Source organism: Puma concolor, chromosome C1, assembly GCF_028749965.1.
Source record: "Puma concolor isolate L17-30 chromosome C1, mPumCon1.1.hap2, whole genome shotgun sequence".
NCBI classification, from domain to species: domain Eukaryota; kingdom Metazoa; phylum Chordata; class Mammalia; order Carnivora; family Felidae; genus Puma; species Puma concolor.
This window is the reverse complement of record NC_141674.1, coordinates 125,141,690-125,161,701: the sequence shown is the minus strand read 5'-3', so window position 1 is coordinate 125,161,701 and position 20,012 is coordinate 125,141,690. Positions and strand designations below refer to the sequence as shown.

Genomic DNA, 20,012 nt, shown 5'->3' with positions numbered 1-20,012 from the left:
TTAAATAAGGTGTCTTTAAATAGAAACACTCATAAATCAAGTGGCTCAGTCGGTTAAGCGTCCGACTTCAGCTCAGGTCACGATCTCGCAGTCCGTGAGTTCCAGCCCTGCGTCGGGCTCTGGGCTGATGGCTCGGAGCCTGGAGCCTGCTTCCGATTCTGTGTCTCCTTCTCTCTCTGTCCCTCCCCCGTTCATGTTCTGTCTCTCTCTGTCTCAAAAATAAATAAACGTTAAAAAAAAAATAAAAAAAAAAAGACTATGTATTGATTAGTGCTGACAACGTTGCCTACCCTGTAGGAAAATACCCTGTATTTTCCCTAGAAGCAGTATTTGCTAATTCAGTGTTCATGGCAACTTTATGGAACAGAATTTTAATAAGTTCATGGCAACTTTATGGAACAGAATTATCAGGAATAATGAGAATTGACTAAATATGTGTGTATGCTCTATTTTTTGGCATTAACCTCATTTAGATATTTAGAAGACATAGAAACCAAGAGCTATTGAAATTTAAGGAGTTTGCCCAAGATTATTTGCCAAGCAGGTAAATGGTAGATCTGGAATCCGGTTGTCATATAACCAAGTCTTTTGGTTTCTCATTCTCCACACCAGTAGCTCTTGTTTGTTTTAATTAGGCGTAGAATCCTAATTATTATAAGACATAAAGGGAGGAAGGGGGAGAAAAAACATGTGGAATTGGAGGAAGGAGCAAACCATGATTCACACAGAGAAATAGATGTAGATGGCATTTTTTAAAACATGGCTTGCTTTACAACCCCAGTTTAGTGTTGAGACTGTAATTACAGTCTCAAATCTTAAAAGAGAAATAAAAGGACCTCTTCATTTCAATTGGTAACTGTATATACTTTATGTTCCTTATCATGGAAATGAAAGTGTGACAAGTGACCAGACCTTAAAGAATCAAAGCTATAAAAATGCTGTCATAACCTGGATTTTTGCCCTGCCCTGAGGATGTCCACCTTAAACTTGCCTGACATTTATCTGGGCTGAAATATATGTGCTATAGAAGTGAACATGTCTGCCTGTTGTATGTGGTTAAACATGCCGAGGCCTGATTTCATAAAGAGTTCTCACCTTCCTAACCAATTGTGCATTTCTACAGAGAGATGACAGAAGAAATTATATCTTGAAATCTGTATAAAAGAGTAGCATGAGTCAAGTTACCATGTGGTCTCCAGGTATATGTATATACCTATATACAAATACATGTATATCTATATATATGTACTTATACATTAAGACATATTTTACATACTTTATAATTTATTTTCAAAAATAAGTTAAATCAAACATTTTTGGAGCCTCCAAAGCACTTTTGTGAACAGTTTGGGAACAGTTTGAAAACCTGAATTTTCCCCCTGTAAGTAGATTGTACAGGGACCTAGAGGTTAAGAATTCTAGCTTTTGTGCTTCTTATTTGTAAATGATTTTATTTAGTGCTAAATGTAAAGAAGTCTCTCACCTCTGATGTTGCAATTTAGCTCACATGGTTGACAACCAGTTGCATTAAGACAAGAACTTCTGCAGTGTGCTGTTAGAATTAAATAGTGTGATGGAATGATGTCACCTGGTTCCGGAGCACATGGGTATTAATATATGTATAGAACGGATGAGATTTTTCTTTTCATATGATATTCTCTTGACATTTCTTTTTCCCTTGAAAACAAGAGGCAATCATAAGGCTCAAATTAACACTTCTCAACTTCCCAAAGCTGCCAGCGATAAGGTTGAGTGAGGAGCTTCCAACAGGGAGGAAAGACAAGATAACAACATTTTATGTCTGCCTCAAGGCTATACGACAAATCCTGAAGTGTTAGAAAAGGAACTAAAGGGTCCTTAAGAGCTGTGTCATCAAGCCAAAGGAACTAATTGGTTTCAGCTTAGAAATCTGAAATCACTATCATTTCAATATTTCATAATATTTTATTTTCCCTTAGAATAATTAAATAGTTGCATGTCCAGTGACTTTAACGATCTTATGTTTTGGAGCTAAGCTCTTCACAAATCAAGGTATAAGGGTTGATTTATTCTTTTTTCCCAGTTTAGAGTACAGGTGAATTCCATGGTGCAGCTAAAAACGGATTAACCGCATGATCCCATCCTAAGGTTTTTGTTGGCTGGGTCAACTCCAACAGGGTAGAGGACTTGTGCATTCAGAGGTATTGACCCAATGGCTTTATCCTGCCAGGATTCATTAATTTCTCTGTTGTGTTTTACTAATATAAGCACCATTGAGAATTTGTTTAACAAAATCTTCTCTACCTCAGCCCCAAAAGAATGCAAAAGCAATAGAGAGGTTCCAAACTTTTATGCCTTAGACTCTTGTTTATTTTTCAGGGAAGATTACCGTAAGCAATAATTCTTTCTCACTTCAGGAAAAACTGTCAGAGGAAGAGAGAAAACACAAGGAAGCTTTGGAAGGTCTTCACATGGTGGTGGATGAGGATTCGAGGAGTGAAAGCAGCAGTGTCGACGATGGGAAAGAAAACACCAAACTGCTGTTGGAAAGATTGAAAGCTCTAGAGGTAAGAAATGAAACAATTTTTTCATGTTTGAGGAAAAATGACAGTGCTCTGCTTCTTTTATTAACATTGGTTTTGAGTGAGAATAAGTCTTCCTTTCTCGGTTCTCCTAGACAAATAGGATCCTAAGATCTCCCATTGTGAATCATTTGCAATTGATGAGTAAGCGGTTAAAATTTGTAGCACTGAGAGTCTTGCCCTAGTGACTCTGATTGGAATGCCTTAAAAAGTGTACATAGGACAATAATTCATTTCAAATTCAGTTCAGCCCTCAAACTGGATCAGTACTCCTAAAATGGCATGCACTCAAGGGAAGGTGCTGTGTGGTATTTCACTTTGTTTTCCCAATGCCTAATATAATGAATACTTGAGTGAGTGAATAAATAAAATATCCATTACTATATAAAGATGATTGCAAGAAAAAAAATTTTAAGTAGTTGAAGCATGTCTTAAACAAAAACAATAACAACCTATGTGGAAATTTAGCATAGAAAACAGATACATGTAGAGGTGAGGCTGAGCTAAGGGTACTTTAAGGAGGATTTGGAGCCTCCAGACCGCTTTGGAACCACTGGTCTTTTATTTAGTGGCCTTTGACATCCCTGCAAGTGCTAAATCCTGAACATTTATAGAAGTCTTCAAAGAACATTCCAGTTATTCTTTTTTTATTTTTTTTAACGTTTATTCATTTTTGAGAGACAGAGACAGAGCATGAATGGGAAAGGAGCAGAGAGAGAGGGAGACACAGAATCTGAAACAGGTTCCAGGCTCTGAGCTGTCAGCACAGAGCCCAACACAGGTCTTGAACCCATGAACCATGAGACCATGACCTGAGACAAACTTGAATGTTTAACTAACTGAGCCACTCAGGGACCCCACATTCCAGTTATTCTTTTTTTTTTTTTTTTTAATTTTTTTTTTCAACGTTTATTTATTTTTGGAACAGAGAGAGACAGAGCATGAACGGGGGAGGGGCAGAGAGAGAGGGAGACACAGAATCGGAAACAGGCTCCAGGCTCTGAGCCATCAGCCCAGAGCCTGACGCGGGGCTCGAACTCACGGACCGCGAGATCGTGACCTGGCTGAAGTCGGATGCTTAACCGACTGTGCCACCCAGGTGCCCCTGCATTCCAGTTATTCTTGATTGATATCTCACATGCTGAAAGACTCAGTGAACATGCCTTTTTCTATGAGTTGATTTAGCATAGAATAGGAACAGAATTACTTTTAAACCAGCCTATGGTGAGCGCATCTCATCTTAACTAGGTGCAAGGATCCTTCAGCTAACATCTACAAAATATAGTTCAACAGTAGGGTCTGCAGAAGCCTGAAAATTAATGTGAAGAAACAAGACCCCAGAGAGGTCTTATTTCCTATGCTTGGTTACTGCAATTCTGCCTCCAATCTACCATGTTGTCTATAGTGAGCATGCCCTTTCCACACTAATTTCCTCAGCAAAGGTAAAGCAAAAGAGTTAAGATTATGGACTTTGGAGCCAGATTCTCATGTGGTTTTTTGTTTTGTTTTGTTTTTTGTTTTTGAATCCCAACTCTACTACTTTCTAGTTTTGAAATCTTTGGTAAGTTCACTAGGCTCTCTGTGCCTCTGTTTACTCAACTGCAAAGATGGGAATCATAACAGTAACCTACCTTATAGGGCATTGATGCAGAGTTAATGTCTGCACAGAGGTGCCTGGCACATGGTCTCCTCCATCCACCTACTGCAAGGCTCCTGACTTCTGCTAAATCACTTTTGTCCTTATTTACCTGGTTATAATGATTAACACAAGAACTATGAATGAAAAAATTGAGCTACTCCACAAATGAGTGACTAAGGATTGACAAGTTAAGCAATTGATACCAAACATGGGGCAGAAGAGAAGTCAGTTTAGGGAGCTTCTGGCAGCTCCCCTGGGGCAAACAGCCAGGAATCAACCTTATTTTCCCAAAGCTTCTCATACTTGTGTCATTTCTCAGACAGTCACTGAGGAAGGTGGGAAAACCTTCTCAAGGGAGACTGAGGTTGCTCTCTGAGACTTTTGAGAAAATCATAGCTTTGTTTAGAGTTTGAATTACCTGGATGTAATAGTAGAAATGAGTTGATACTACAGTTTCTTATTTCCCCAGAACCATGTGCTTAAATTGTTAGTTTTATTCCTAACTATAGTGACAGTTGCTCTTAGTTCATCTAATTGTCACTGAGACAACTTTGTGAAGGACATTTTATTTAATCAAGCTAAGAGGTATTTTAAAAATATCTTTGGCAGCAAATGTTTCTTAAACCCTTGCTGAGTAAGAGAGAAACAGTATTTTTTTTTCTTTCACGGAGATCTTTATACTTCAGGCAACAAGTCTTGCGTCCATTAGTTGGATGCAATTGATGATATCTGTAAGTGTGATTAATCCGCACAATTTTAATCCACAAAAACATTTTATTTTCTAAATTAGTTTCTTCTGGTCACAATGTCACTGCTCGTTTCCTAAAATTTTTTGCTCAATATTAACTGAACTCTATCCTTGCCCACAATGCTCACCACCATCTATTTGAATGGAAAATAAAAATAGATATTCATTATATATATTTATATTTTTAATTAATATATATGTGTGTGCATATAAAATACACATACAAACCATATATATGTGTCATACAGTTTACATATGAATTTAATATTTTACTTAATTTAATGTTTAAACATCTATTACATGTGCTTTCTGTATAGGATCTTTTGCTTAAGTTAGCAGTTATTGTAGGAAAATTGAATGCACTCAGAGCTGGGCATAGTCCCCCCACCCAGATGTATACACTTTAACAAAATGTTCCTCTGGAAGATGGCAGGGGAATTAACCATAATGCTTCAAACTTACTTTGGCAAAATTTGATGTTATATAACAAGATTTTAGGAAAACAAAAAATATTTTCCATCAGTGTATTTTTGAAACACTCACCTTTGTGTACCCTAATCTCTTGGCTCCTGGTGTTAGAGGAAGTAGAGAGGGATGTTCCATAGGCTGATGGAAATCAGCCTTTCTTAATTCCTACTCCCCACACAGTTCCCAGGAAAGTGTGCAAAAGAAGATTCATAGACTTAAATTCCAATATTATGTTCATGATTAATATTACAATAATATTCAAAAGCTACCTAAAAAATATCTGAGGAGCCCCTGAATTTGAGAATTGAGTTCATATTATCCCAGCACATTATTCCCTGACCTGAGGAGAGTCAAGTGTTCCCAGCCCCACCCCAGGATTGTTCCCTGTTGTGGTCCTTTCTGGGGCTTAGTTCCTACATGATTCAGCTTCAGTCCCTCTTTCTTTTCCTTTCAGAATCAACCTCATGTGAAACAGAATCCTGTTACTTAATTTTTCCAAAACCCAACCCCACAAAGCATATGGAGACACATATTCACTAAAGGGTACTCCATGGCAGAATATTTCAAAGCTAAGGGCTTTGAACTTGGTCTTTAGTTAGCTGTTTCCTCCAAGTCCTCCAGCTACAGGGCATTTCTCCCTTGCCCCTTTCTTAGTCTCCTGGCACAGGAGGTGGCCAGGTCTTTCCCACCTGCTCCTTCTCCCATGGCCAAGGCCCCCATCACTAATTATGCAGAGCTCTATACTCTGTCCTTGTACTCCAGTTCTGGTCTCATTCAGTCCCATTCCCAGAATTCATCAAGGTATTTTGCTAAATAAGATATTTACCTTCCAAAAACAGCTCCAGGGCCAGAAATCAAAATAATGATTAATATCCCCTCCTCCCCCTCCCCTTATCAATTGTTTTCTCTCTGCTCAGTATCTTGGTTTCAGTAATTTTCAAGTGTTCATGAAGAAGGGTAGACTATTACCCTCACCACCCAGCAACTACTTTCCCCTCCCTAGATTGTAATATTTGTTTAGGGTCCTGATATCTGGTGGAGGAGCCATTTGGTGTATTTTATATCTGTGTCATAAGGACCACATGGGTCATTCAGATGCCACTTGCACATTTTCTGTAACTTTATAGTGCCAGTTGTAGTGTTTTCTAAAAATGTTTCATTTCCAAGACTTGTGTTTAAGAGACTGCTTACTCAACTTAGGATCAAGCTCATCATTTCAGTAGCACTTCCCTGTCACAGGCCACATCTGTGAAAGGACCACCCCTCTCTCCAACCCTATCCCTGACCACTGATTCAAGGGATTTTCCCAGACTTCACCTCCACAATCCATTGACTTGATCTTGTGTCTTCCCTGGGTTTTGGCCTCAGGATTGCTTATGGATTTGCTTATGGGCATGTTCCTTGAAATACATGATTTGCTTCCCTCAGGCCCCTCTCCCCACATTCCCACTTGCCCTTTCTCGTCACTCATTGACCAGCTGCACACCTGACTAGAAAAGGGCTGGACATGCCCTTTTCTCACTCTCAACTCCCATAGCATCACTGATTCCCAGACTCTAGCCAGAGGGAGAGCAGGCCTGAGACAACCTGGGAGTTCTGAGCCTCCAGGTAAATGCTGATGCCTTAGCTATAGCCTCAAGGTCAGAGGAACTTGGCTTCTTATGTAAAAGATTTACTTTGTGCAGAAAAATATGGCAATTAAATCTGTTAAAGTATATAACAGCTTTTTCTACTCAGTTTTACCTTTCCATGAAAGTATGACAATTAAAGTGCTAAGCATAAGCATTTTTGCTAATCAGTAATTCCTATTTAAAATGAGGTAGTTTAAAATAGTAATTCTCAAAGCTGTCTGCACATCAAAATTATATGTTGAGTTTATAGTCAATAGATACTTATTGAATACCTTCTATAGTCCAAACACTAGGAGTAGATCAATTTTCATGGTCCAAAACCCCAGTGAACAGAGGCAGAAATTATACACTTAAATAATAAATAAGCAAGCAAACAGATAAATAGACAAATGGGTGACTCTGAAAAAGAAAAGTCAGGTGAGATAGTCTATGGAGAGTGGAGAATAGAAACAGAGGAGTTATTTACCTACAATGGCAGCTGATACCAGGCCATAAGTAACACAAAGGAGACAACTGAATAAAGACAGGGACAGTGGACAAAGGACAAAGAGAAACTGCAGGTGAGGAAGCCTAGATATGGTAGAAAAGTTGGCAAGTTAGAGAAACAAAAGAAAGATCTTTGCCGTAGGACACAGGTATAGGGTTAAAAAATGGGAAGAAGATGAATTCAGAGGAGTAGAAAACGGCCAAACCCTTTAAAATCTTATAGGCCACAGTCACAGAAAAGACTTTGAATATAATTATGAATTTAAAGTGAAGTCATCAGTGATCGTTAACTAGGGAAATAACATGGTCTGACTTGTGCTTTAGAGAGACAAGTCTTTCTGCTTGTGGGCTAATAGCAGGACAGGAAGTCCAAGTGGGAGGTAGTTTTAGAGTCTAGATGGGAGGTGTTAGTAGACCGGTCTAGAATGGGTACCTAGGACTAATAGGAAATAATAATATATAATAATATCATTAGACCAGTGGACTAGAGGGGACTAATGATAGTGACAGTGGTGGCAAGCTCTGACTTAGAGCTTAGTATGTCCAAGCACTGTTCCAGTTTATCTACCTGTCTGTGAATATAGACATACACATGTATGCACACACGTGCACATACACACACACACTATTTTAATCTTTATAATAACAGTGTGGGGATGGGTAGATAAGATTATCATCTCCATTTTACAAATGAGGAAACTGAGCCCCTAAAAGCTAGGTAAGTTGCCCAAGGCTATGCAGTCAATAAGTGTGAGAGTCAGAATTTGAACTCCAGTGTGGTTCCACTATGTTATGGTGATAAGAAATGATCAAGTAAGTATGTATTTTAGAAGCAAAGCCTACTGGCATTACTGAAGGATTGGCTGTGGAATGTAAGAGAATGTGAGAAATCAAGAGTGACCTTTAGGTTCGGGCCTTAACAACTGAATATGGGGTTGTAGTAGATCTCTGAAAAGAGCCAGGCTTGGAGGAAAGATGACTTGGGGAAAGGAATATACTATCATCAGTTTGTTTTGTCCATGTTAAGCTGAGATTCCTACTAAACATTCAAGTGATGTTGTTTGGTAAGCAGTTGGATACTCAAGGCCAAGGTCAGGGCTGGAGGCATATAGATTTGAGAGTCATCAGCATATAGATGGCATTCTACGTTATGGGACTTAATAAGGCCACATCTGAAGTAAGTGTAAATGTGGACCTTAAGAGGGCAGAGGACAGACCCCGGGGGTGCTCCTCCATTAGAGGTCTGGCAGAGGATGAAGAGCTAGCCAACAAGACTGGGAAAGAGTCATTAGTGAGGTAGGAGAAAAATCAGAAAGGTGAGGTGTCATAGAAGTCTAAAGAAGAAAGTGTTTCAAGGGCAGCCTTGTCAGTACCATTAACAGAATAAGAAAGATAAAGCACGGAATCCATCACTGACTCTGGCAAGGGATGGGGAGAGCTAAAAGCTGGATGACAACAGTTTCTGATGTGAATGGGTAGGATGGCAAGGAGGTGGAGAAAACACATACAGGAGGATCTTTTGAGAAGTTTTCCTGTGAAGTGGGGCCGACATGGGGACAGTCCTGCCTGAAGAGAGACACAGTACAAGCTCTTAAAAACAACAGCAGAGAAAAGCAGGGTACTGTTCAGGTCATGCTAGTGTGCCAATGGGAGTGATGCGGTGGAAAAGACAAAATCCCTGAGGCAGGAGAGAGAAATAGAAATGTAGGAGTGAAATCCACAGGGGATGAAACCCGGGCAGAAACCGAGCTTCTAATACTTCAGGTGCCTAGATGACAACCCAGGAAACTCCAACGCGTGAGGTCTGAAATGGAGAATCAACATCTGTGTTGTCGTCAAGCCCTGTGGGAGATTGAGATGCACAGCCAGGATTGAAAACCACAGATGGTAGAGTCTTAGGGTGATATTAAAAGCTCCTCAAACACCTTAGGTTCAGTTCAGTACCAAACACAGTCTTGAGTAGACCTTTCCATGAATGTTCAAACTCAGATGCAGAAGTCCCACCCTCACATGCTCAGTGCCAGAGCGTGTTGGAGCCTGAGGAAAGCTTGTAACCACAAGTGCTCTGAAGCATCTTCTGCCCTGCCTGGATGGCTCCCCTGACATGGCATTGGGGGTGATACACCGGGCTTAGCTTTGGCTCTCTGCTGATGAGAGGAGGTGTCATTTCTTAACATTCCCAGTTAGCTTTAAGTTCTTACCTTGTCCTTCCTCTCACTTTTACCCTCTCCTATCCTAAGATAACATAAAAGGAAATTTTAAAGGAATAAAGCAGTACGCTGGTGGTAGTCTGAATAGAAATCCTTAACTGTTTCCGTCTCATCTTTAAATTCTATGACAGTCTGCTGACAGGTAACTCCAGACATCCCTGTCTGAAAGCATCTGCTGTATATCTTTCTCCTGATTAATTTGTATCCAACTGTGGGTCACCTAGCAACAATCACAAAGCTAGGATTAGAGACAAAAACTTCTCTTCAGCAAAGGGGCTTGAAGTTAAAAAAAAATCCTATGTCAGTATATAACTTTTTACTAGCAATTTTCTGATTATAAAAGTAGCAGTCATATCATAGAAAGGAAAATACAAGGCAATAGAGATTGTAATCATACCACTCAGAAATATGTTATATGACATGTCTATTTCCATTTTTTCTGTTGTACTTAATCAAATTAGAAAATGATAAAATATCACATTATACAGTTTAGTAGCTTGCTCCTTCGTGTAATAAATACATCAATATTATTTTTCTATCTTAATTCTTAAAATAGGATTTAATGGCTGTGCAAAAATTTGTCAAATGGATACAGAGTACCATTTATTTATTTATTTATTTTTTTTTTAATTTTTTTTTTCAACGTTTTTTATTTATTTTTGGGACAGAGAGAGACAGAGCATGAACGGGGGAGGCGCAGAGAGAGAGGGAGACACAGAATCGGAAACAGGCTCCAGGCTCCGAGCCATCAGCCCAGAGCCTGACGCGGGGCTTGAACTCACGGACCGCGAGATCGTGACCTGGCTGAAGTCGGACGCTTAACCGACTGCGCCACCCAGGCGCCCCTGGAGTACCATTTATTTAATCTCTGGTTTAGATACTTAGGTTGTTGACACTTTTTCATTATTATAATGTTGTGATGAAAATCCTGGTACCTAAGACTTTTATGCATATATTTTAATATAATATTAGAATATGACCATTCTTTTAAGAAAGTTAGGGGCTCCTGGGTGCCTCAGTCGGTTAAGCGTCTGACTTTGGCTCAGGTCATGAGCTCACAGTGCATGAGTCCGAGCCCCGCGTCAGGCTCTATGCTGATGACTCAGAGCCTGGAGCCTGCTTTGGATTCTGTGTCTCCCTCTCTCTCTGCCCCTCCCCTGCTTGCCCTCTGTCTCTCTCTCTCTCATTCTCAAAAATGAATAAACATTAAAAAAATTTAAAGTTATGCAAATAGGCAGATCTCTTCATATCTAATTAAGAATAAATGGCTCTCTGAAATTAATAATTCCAGATGTGACTCTGGTGGGGACAGCACAGTTAGGGAAAAGCCCCCAAGCCACCCTTTAGGGAGCCACCCTGGTTATTCAGTACAGGATAAAATGGTAGGATGGTTCAGGGGCTGCTCAAACAATTCCAGAGATCTGAATTCTTGGGAAAACTTCACCATGCAGGCCATCCTGCTCTTCTTTCAAAGTATTATTTGTGATTGTTCTTTCAATCACAAATCATAGAGGCTTTACTCTGGCTGAGTTAGGCAATAGCATGTTGCCAGAACCAGACTGAGGTATAACGATGGCTGGAGGCACAGGTGAATGCCGAGGTTCAGGCCGGTCAGGGAGCAGCTGCCCTCTCTCAGCTTTGCCTTCCTCTAACTAGGTTCCATTCTTCTTTGTAAGTTTTTGTTGTTGTTTTTGTTGTTTCTTTTGAGAGAGAGTGAGAGAGAGAGAGAGAGAGAGTGAATGCACACAGGGGAGGGACAAAGAGAGAGAGAATCCCACACAGACTCTATGCTCTCATGACCATGAGGTCATGACCTGAGCCAAAATCAAGAGTCTGACCCTTGACTGACTGAGCCACCCAGGCACCTCTGTGTGGGTTTCACTGTTACGCAGGCTCTCTTTATGTGTTGGCAAAGACACAACCAGAAGCTTCCAGGTTAGTGTCCCACTGAATCAGCAACACCAGTGAAAGGATTGCTCCTCTTTCTAGTAGTTCTGTGAGAACTCCCAGACTCCAGAGAGGGGCGACATTGGCATGTGTTCATACCCTGGCCATTGGAGGGTGGATCATCTCGACTGATAGGCCCATCAATTCCATGATCTGGCAAAGTTCTAGTGTTTTGGTTACTTAAATGTCAGAAATGCTTTCATATCACTCAGGAAGGTAGGTTGGTGCTTAGATATAGTCTTTTCCTTCTGTGCTTATCTTCTTTCTTCTAACGCCCTTCCACATCCTCCTTCACCTCCTCCTTTTCTCCTTCTTCTCTCTTCTTCCTTCTTCTTCATCCTTGCCACTCTCTCCCTCTTTCTGTCTTTTCCCACTCCTTCCTCTCTCCCTTCTTTGGCATCTCTAGACCTTCACTGCTATGAGATGTTGGACTTACAAAGATCCATGGAACATGTTCTCTGTCCTTGAGACATTCACACTGTTGGAAGGAAGACAAAAATATGCTAATTTAAATAATGAAAATAATAATGTGTGTTAAAATTTCCAAAAAAATTAAAAATTATGTACGAGAATCAATGAAACACCAAGATAGAAGTACCTGACTGGATTCTTTTCAAGAATGCATAGAGATAAGAAGGTGCCGCTTGAACCAAGTTTTTAAGGCTGTATGCAAATTTTACAGGCAAACAGTAAGAGGAGAAGCAGAGGGAGTTACCTTGATAAAAGCAGCAAAGCCTGAACAAGTCTCAAGGAGCCACCAGCAAGTGGGCCTGCCTGAGTCTAGGGTACTTTTCCTGTCCTCTGTGTGCAAGTGCATGGAAATACCCATCTACCCAACACATATATATTAAGAGCTAATAATATTTCTTCTTTTTTTTAAAAGCTTATTTTTTAAATTTATTTTTGACAGAGAGATAGACAGTAAGCAGGGGAGGGGCAGAGAGACAGAGGGAGAAAGAGAATCCAAGCAGTCTCCTTGCCATCAGCACAGAGCCAGGTGTGGGACTCGAACTTACAAACCATGAGATCATGACCTGAGTCTAAATCAAGAGTGGGATGCTTAACTGACTGAGCCACCCAGGTGCCAGCCCCCCCTTTTTACAATCTATGGAGTTGTCTAATCACACCTCCGATCTGTCTAGAGACATCTGTAACTAACAGCCCCTCCAGCCCCTCCAGCCCCCACAGTACCCTGGAGCTGTAGTTCCCCAGGAGCCTCAGTCCCGCTTACCGCATAACATAACATGGCCAAACAAACACACGAGTGGCAGTGTGAACAGTTCTGAGTCTTGGGGAGAATATTTATGGCCTTGAAACTTAGGCCCCCACTGACTTTGGAGTGTAGAAAAATACGTGCGTGCCATAAACAGAAGTTGTACCAATCACTGAAAGCCTTTGATCGCCTCTCCTTGTCTTTCTGCCTGTCTCTTTACTATTGATGCGAGGGAGCTCAACTTGTCTGCAATTTACTCTCCCCAGTAATAGGCAGCCGAGGATTCCTCTTACCTTGGGTTTTGTTAGCATCTACAGCACTGTTTTACAGCAGCCCTTCTGGCCTTCCAGCTCCTGGAAGCTTGTTCAATCAAGACATAACCTTTTATCGGTTATGACCAACTGCTGAGGGGAAAGAAAAAGTCCTCAGTGGGAGGTGGTGGGCTCAAGTGTTAGGGCACCTGTGGCTACAATGCCCCTGTGGGGCCAGATCTGGGGGGAAGCTTGATGGAAATACCTCGGATGTTAGAAAACAGCCAATATGTCAGGAATTAATCTGCATAAATGTGTTACTTTGCCCTACTCAGATTTGCGTGGGAGCTTGTAAGAAAACCCCAGATCTTAGAGAAGGCTAATGCATCAAGGACTAATCTCCATAAATATTTAAGAGCCATCAAAGAAGAAAAATGAACCATAGAGCCAACATTAATTGTGCCCACAGATAATTAGAACAAAGTGTTGTTAATTGTGTGTTGGTTTAATGTTATGTAGCCGTGGCCTTGTTTTTTTCCTGGAGAGTATAAATTTTGATGTCAGAAACTGAAAGCTGGCTGGCTTGATTAATCAAAAGGCCTCAATTTGCTCAGTTACAGCCAATTAGCATTTTAATCCTTATCTACAAAGTATGATTAAGCTTAGTATGTCATGAGTATAATTGGAAAACAAAACCCCAAATCTTGGTTCTTTTTCCACAGTGGGTGTCTGAGCTGTCCTAGATGTGACGCTTCTAAGTAACATACCTGAGTGTCATGAATAAAAATTAGAAGCTGTGATTCAAAAACCAGTATGATTGATGAGCAGTCCCAGTTACAGAACCAGGGCATTCTATAAATTCTGTTCATTTGCTGGGAGAAAATGTTACACAGCCTTGGGGGGAGAAATGGCTCCAGAATGGGGTCCAGAAATGTGTCCTTGTTATATGCATAGGTATTACCTTTAGCAGCTGAGTCAGGAAACATGGCCACTCTAACACTATGAAGTGTTGTAAGGAATCTACTTACTCTGATTTCTCATGGCAGCCTTTTGAGGGGGATCTAACTCATTAGCATTCAAATCAGCCCCAACCCTAGAGCCTTTCTGCTTTGGGAGTGAGAAATACACAGTTTTACTTTATTACCAAAGCACTGTGACCAACTGCTAGAATGAATCAGGGATTTTGAGATTTGAACATGGCGGGGGAGGGGAGAGATTAATAAACGCAAAGGACCATGGGTGGAAGGATCTCCACAGTATTAGTTTAGATAATCACTTCTGTTTTAGAACCACATAAAATACATCTTTGGTCTTATTTGTGAATGTAACTTAGGAAATGTAAACATCCTCAGCGTGCCCAGTAGCATCCCTGGCTTCCTAATTGGGGCTCATTAGTGATAGCACACTGAAAGTCAGTACAACCTCTCTTTCAGAGCTCCATGTTCATAAGTATTTTCAACTAATACAGTGAAGTGGAGCTCTCCTAGAAAGCAAGTTTCCACTGCGCTTTCAAGAAGGTGTGGTTTGTAATAAGTACCTGTTGTTTGTTGGGTGAAGACACTGTCTCAACATAGCAAAGGAAAAAGAAAAAATCCTTTTATAGTTACAATCAGGGAACATAATCGGTTCAGGAAGTTTGGATCTTCTTTCTCAGGACAGAGAGGTTTCTGTCACTTGTGTCTCATTTGTAGCCGTAGCCACAGGAACTTTCTTAGAAGCATGACAAACACCTTTTCATGTGGCATCATTATTGCTTTTTGCTTTTTCTGTGCCTAGGGTCAAAGTCAAATTGGTTTTGGTAATCTCATAAAATACCAAGCTGATCATGAATTCATTTAGAGGAGACTGCCTCCCACACGGTGTTGTAACTCGAGGGAAGTAACTCTGTAGGTCATTCCAGCTTCAAATGAGCAGCAACTATGGGCAGACAGTGTGTTGAAGTGCCGATGTGTCTAAGTCCATGTGATAAAATGGGTTCCTGAGAAACCCAAATACCCAAAAATCCCCCAGCAGTCTAGTTTTATGAGAGAGAGACAAATAAGAAAAGAAACAGATTTTATGTTTCACCCCAAATTCAGTGCCTGGGTGTTTTCTGAGATGAATGTAAATTCTTGAAGGCAGACCCCACTTGTGGCCTCACCCAATTCTCAGTGCCCCAAAAGCGAGTCTGAAGGCCTCATCACAAAGGTGTTAAAAGCTTCATAGATCATCAGAACCAATCTAAATTATGCTCATTATTTAATAAGTATATACTGAATATAATAATTATAACAATTATATAACATTGCAACCTCTTGAGGCCAGCCGGATAGAAATACGGTAAATGTACTGGTAACACATTTGGGGGGAAAATATTAAAACATACTTATCTGATAATCTCATATGAATCTTAAACTGTATCAGCTGGTAATTCCAAAAGAAGGAATTTTTCAAAAATACTTTTAGTAAGGTGCATGCTAGGAGTAAATGTATAGTGAACAGATTAAAGTTTGGTCTGTTTAAAAAATTAATGTCTTTATTATAAAAGGCAGTTTCTCAAAGAGGTAGAGAAGAATTCTTTGTTCCTCCTCCTTCTCTTCTGTCACTCTTATATCCTCCTTTACTTACTCTCAGACAGGCAGACACACACACACACACACACACACACACACACACACACACACACCATGTGTATGTGCATTGCACACAACTGCGTTGCCCCCTCACGCTGCATGGGTATCTGAGAATGGACATTCTTTTAGTGCATCTTGTGACTTAGGGACAATGGGATATTTTGCTTCCAAACTTCTAGACTGTCTTTCACTACTGATCCTCGTATTTTACTCACTCACCAGCTTCTGTGCTTCTTCTCATCACTGGGTAGATGGACAGGGACAGGGGGTCTCTTGTCCTTCTTCCTCATCACATTTCTTTTTGCGGATTTCATTTTGCTGGATCCTCATTGCTTCTGAGTTGGGATGCCAAACATTCAGTGGGGCATAATCCTTTTCATTCCATTTGTGTTTGCCTCTCCCTCCACATAATGAGTTGTTTAGAATGAATCGGCTAGTCACCTTATATTAATCATATGATATTTTAGTTTCTAAACTTGATTTATTTGTGCAGAGGGATTGCTTTTCACTTGCCAAAGTGGAGGTGTGAGGAGGAGGGAGGGGCGAAGGCAAAATGTTTACCTGGGTCTATGGTCATTTCCAAAACCAGGGCTTCTGCGTTCCAGCTGGCCAAGATTTGACTCTGTGCTGGTGTCTTTCATCTTGGACATTGCACAGAGAGAGCCTGGAGGATGGATCTCTTCGTACTCAGCCTCTCCTTTGAGGTTGTCCAAATACCTTGTCACCATTTGTCACTCCACCTCCTAGACTCCCATTTGGTTCCCAGACCTTCACTCTGAATGGCCAATTTATGTTTTCTCCAACTGCTTGTCAGTGAGGCTGTCAGCTGCTGCTGTTTTCCCTGCCTCCCTGCCAAAGCCCCCTTGGCTGCTGGAGGCTGTGCTATAGGGAGTCCTTAAAGCCATTCTTCTGCTCTCTCAGCAGGCAGTAGTCCCTTTTAACTTCTCTCAGCAGCTATTTGGGCACCTGCTGCCAGCTGCTCTCCGCACATAACCGGCTGAGATGGATCATGTTACAATGAGCTGCAAACCTGCATATAGCCACAGTAGTCCCCCACACCAGTCATTCATAAAGAAGCCCACTTTTCTCTGGAGGCTCATTTGTATCATTGCTTCAGGAAAAGTACAGAGAAAAGATTCATATGAAATAGTAAATGCATGGGATCTGTGTTGATGATAAAAGAAATAGAGTAAGAAAGAAAGAAAGACAGAAAGACAGTCATCACTACAGTCTATCATTATCTAAGCCAGTCTGCAGACACTTGTCCCCGCTCCCCTCCCTTCCTTGTATCCCTTGGGCATTCCTTCAGGAGGCACCTATAAGGATGCCAGGGAACTGGAGAAAGACTTCAGAAGCCCCCATGCATCTTGGGTCCGGATGATTTCAGTTTTGTTAGCAAGTTTGTGTATCTCAGCACTGGAGCTAATTTCATAGCAGAAAGTATATATTAATCCTTTCTAAGGAATAAGAAGCAATTCTCACAAGGCAACCTGGGGCAGGTGACAACTGAAACCAGTGAAGCAATGCAGTATATTTGTCCCCTAAAGTGTGGTGTTGTGAATTCACATTTCCCTTATCTGGGATTTAAGTTCCAAAAGAAAACAAGTGTCCTGTCAGCCCTAACGTGTGGGCTCCTGGAGGGCAAGGACAGATAGTGACAATTTCACCCTGTATCCCTGTTGGACAGTGCCCACAGGCTTGAATTGTGGTGTCTGCCTGCATCTTCCAGACCATGGACTCTACACATGAATACAAAGGTTTAAAAGCTGAAGAGGGGCCCTGCTTTAGTGATCGTAAGCCAAGATAATAGTCATAGTACTAGGCTGTCTTCCGTTCATGGGCTGCGGGGAATTGTGTGCTATCTGCTAAAGGAATCATTTTATTTTAAAATTACACATAATTACTAACACTGATAAACCAAGAAATGACAAAGCCCAGGATAGACTCACCTACTTTGCATCATTTCTAGTTTTCATTTGTTCTATTGGTACATAAATTAGCATAACTTATTTTTAAATCAACGCTGCTGTGCAAGACCATGTAATGACTTTTAGGCAGAGTTAACGAATCCATAGGTTGTCTTTTATTATTTTTAACACCCAAGATAAGAGCTTTTTCAAAAAAATCCCAGTGTTAACAACTTGAAACTGTGTAATTCTTGTAGTTCTCCTATTCGATTTCTGTGTCTCACCATGCTTTTTCTTTTATTTAAGGATTGCCACCTGTATTTGAACCCACATTAAGCATGTGATAAACAAGTAACCTTTTAAATGAACCCTGATCCTCTGGGTAGATGTAGCATGCCCCTGGGAGAAAGAAGTCTTTATTGTATGTGTAGGAAACACCTGTTCATTGACTTCATCCATCTTTCTCAAATGCCTTATTAACTTTTGCTTTTCAAAAATGAATCCTGTGATAATTTGGTCTCATATATGAACTTCGGAAGGTGATAAAACATTCATGAAGTGAAGCTGCTAGCTCACTTTTGTAAGTTTTTACTTACTCATTGGTTTTCAACACAGAAATTAGAGATGGTTTGGGGAAGTGGGAGCAGTGAGTTTTTAGTGAGCACTCACAGAAAGATAGATGACTTCTGAGGGCAGCTGTTTCCCATAGGGTCATTATAAATTCCAAAGACCAGCAAAAAATATCATCATTACTCATTACCACTGAATTAAATCCGGGTGTTCACCCTGAAGACAGCCCTGGATATGATATCCGTTGCCTCTTTTCCTCTGGATGTCCTAGAAGGTCACCTATCTTGGCTCTGCCAGAGGACAGCCTGTTTCTTAAAAAGTATCTGGCTGAGAACCTCACTCCCAGCTGCTTTTACAGAAGTGGACTTGGACATTGATTACCAAAACAGCCTGAGAGGTGATCACATGGCCAGCCTCCTTTGTCTTCCCATCTGATGTCCTCACTTATCCCCCTTTTCACTCATTTCCTCTAGTTTTAGCTCCCTACCCCACTCCAAGCGTCTAATAGTTAAATGCAAATATCTTGGGATAACTGTCACATGAACACAAATTTTCTGACAAAGCCAAATGGGACTTGCCTGTACCTATTAGCCAAAGAAATGAAGGTAAAGAGAGCTTATCCTGTTTGGTTCTTGACTCCTCTGTACTTTGAAATTTCCTTAAAGTTGAGGCGTCATGGTAGAAAGGAGCTCAGAGACTGAACTCTTTAGTCCTTGGTTCAGAACCTGCTCCTATTATTAACTTTGGGGAATTTTATCAATACTTCTGAGCCTCCGCTACAGTGTCTCTAAGATGGGCTAATAATACATATGCAAATGCATTAAATGAAAAAGTAATGCTTTTCTTTTTTCAAAGTTTTATTCATTTGAGAGAGAGCATGCACAACTGGGAGAGGGCAGAGAGAAGGAGAGACAGAATCCCAAACAGGCTCTGTACCATGAGCACAGAGCCAGACGTGGGGCTTGAACTCACAGTTCGTGAGATCATTACCAGAGCTGAGATTAAGAATCGGATGCTCAACCCACTGTGCCACAAAGACTACTATATTTAAAAGCTAGCATAAAGTGTGGTATAAGGGACACTTCTTTCTTTCTTCTTAATTGAATAGCAGAATCTTAAGTCTGGGTAAGACGGGGGAAATTCTTTTCACCCAGCTTGTGGGAAAAGTGACCTTTTAGGAGTGACCTGTGCCCTACTAATCAGGCATCCAGATGATGGGACATACCTTCATCAGTCCCCAAGTGCTTACAGATCCTCTTTTCTGCTCCTTAGGCAATTTTATTGCTGGCATTGATTGCCACACCCCCTGTGTGACTTGTTCAGCCCTCTGGTCTTCTCAGTAAGTTAAGGAGTTGGAGAAACCCCTGATAGTCCTCCTCCTTCTCCCACCCCCACAGGAGGGATAAATCACTCACCAGTGTTTCATGCTTCAGGTATGACTGTGGAAGGTTTGTGAGCCCCTTCCCCAGGCCCCTCATTTCCTCAGGGGTGTAGGTGTACGGAACACATTATCCAAAATTCCCTTCTCCTGTCTTCTGAGGACCAATAGCACAGCCTTTCCCCTACCAGGTGCATAGGGCAATGGACAGTTTTGGGGCCTGTCCTGTCTGTAGCCTGCCTCGAGGTCTTGTCCCTGTCGTATGACTCAAGCCCAGGTCTTGTCCTCTGTTTTCATGGCGTTTGTCCAGTGGCTGTGCCTCTGGAATGAGAGCAGACTCACTAACCCCTGAACTCACCTGGGCAAAGTCTACCCTCAGTCCCAGTCTTTC

At 41.1% G+C, this 20,012-nt stretch overlaps 1 protein-coding gene across 9 annotated transcripts in view; it reads left to right on the top strand.

Moving 5' to 3' along the window:
* NCKAP5 (NCK associated protein 5) overlaps window positions 1-20,012 on the top strand; it is a 993,237-nt gene that overhangs the window by 694,362 nt on the left and 278,863 nt on the right. For 8 of the 9 annotated variants that reach the window (XM_086718452.1, XM_086718453.1, XM_086718451.1 and 5 more), the window contains one exon: window positions 2,397-2,546. In XM_086718452.1, coding sequence (XP_086574578.1) covers window positions 2,397-2,546 — 150 coding nt within the window. Of the gene's footprint in view, window positions 1-1,324; window positions 2,181-2,396; window positions 2,547-20,012 lie in introns of those variants that run through there. The other variant, XM_086718459.1, reaches the window with a different exon arrangement.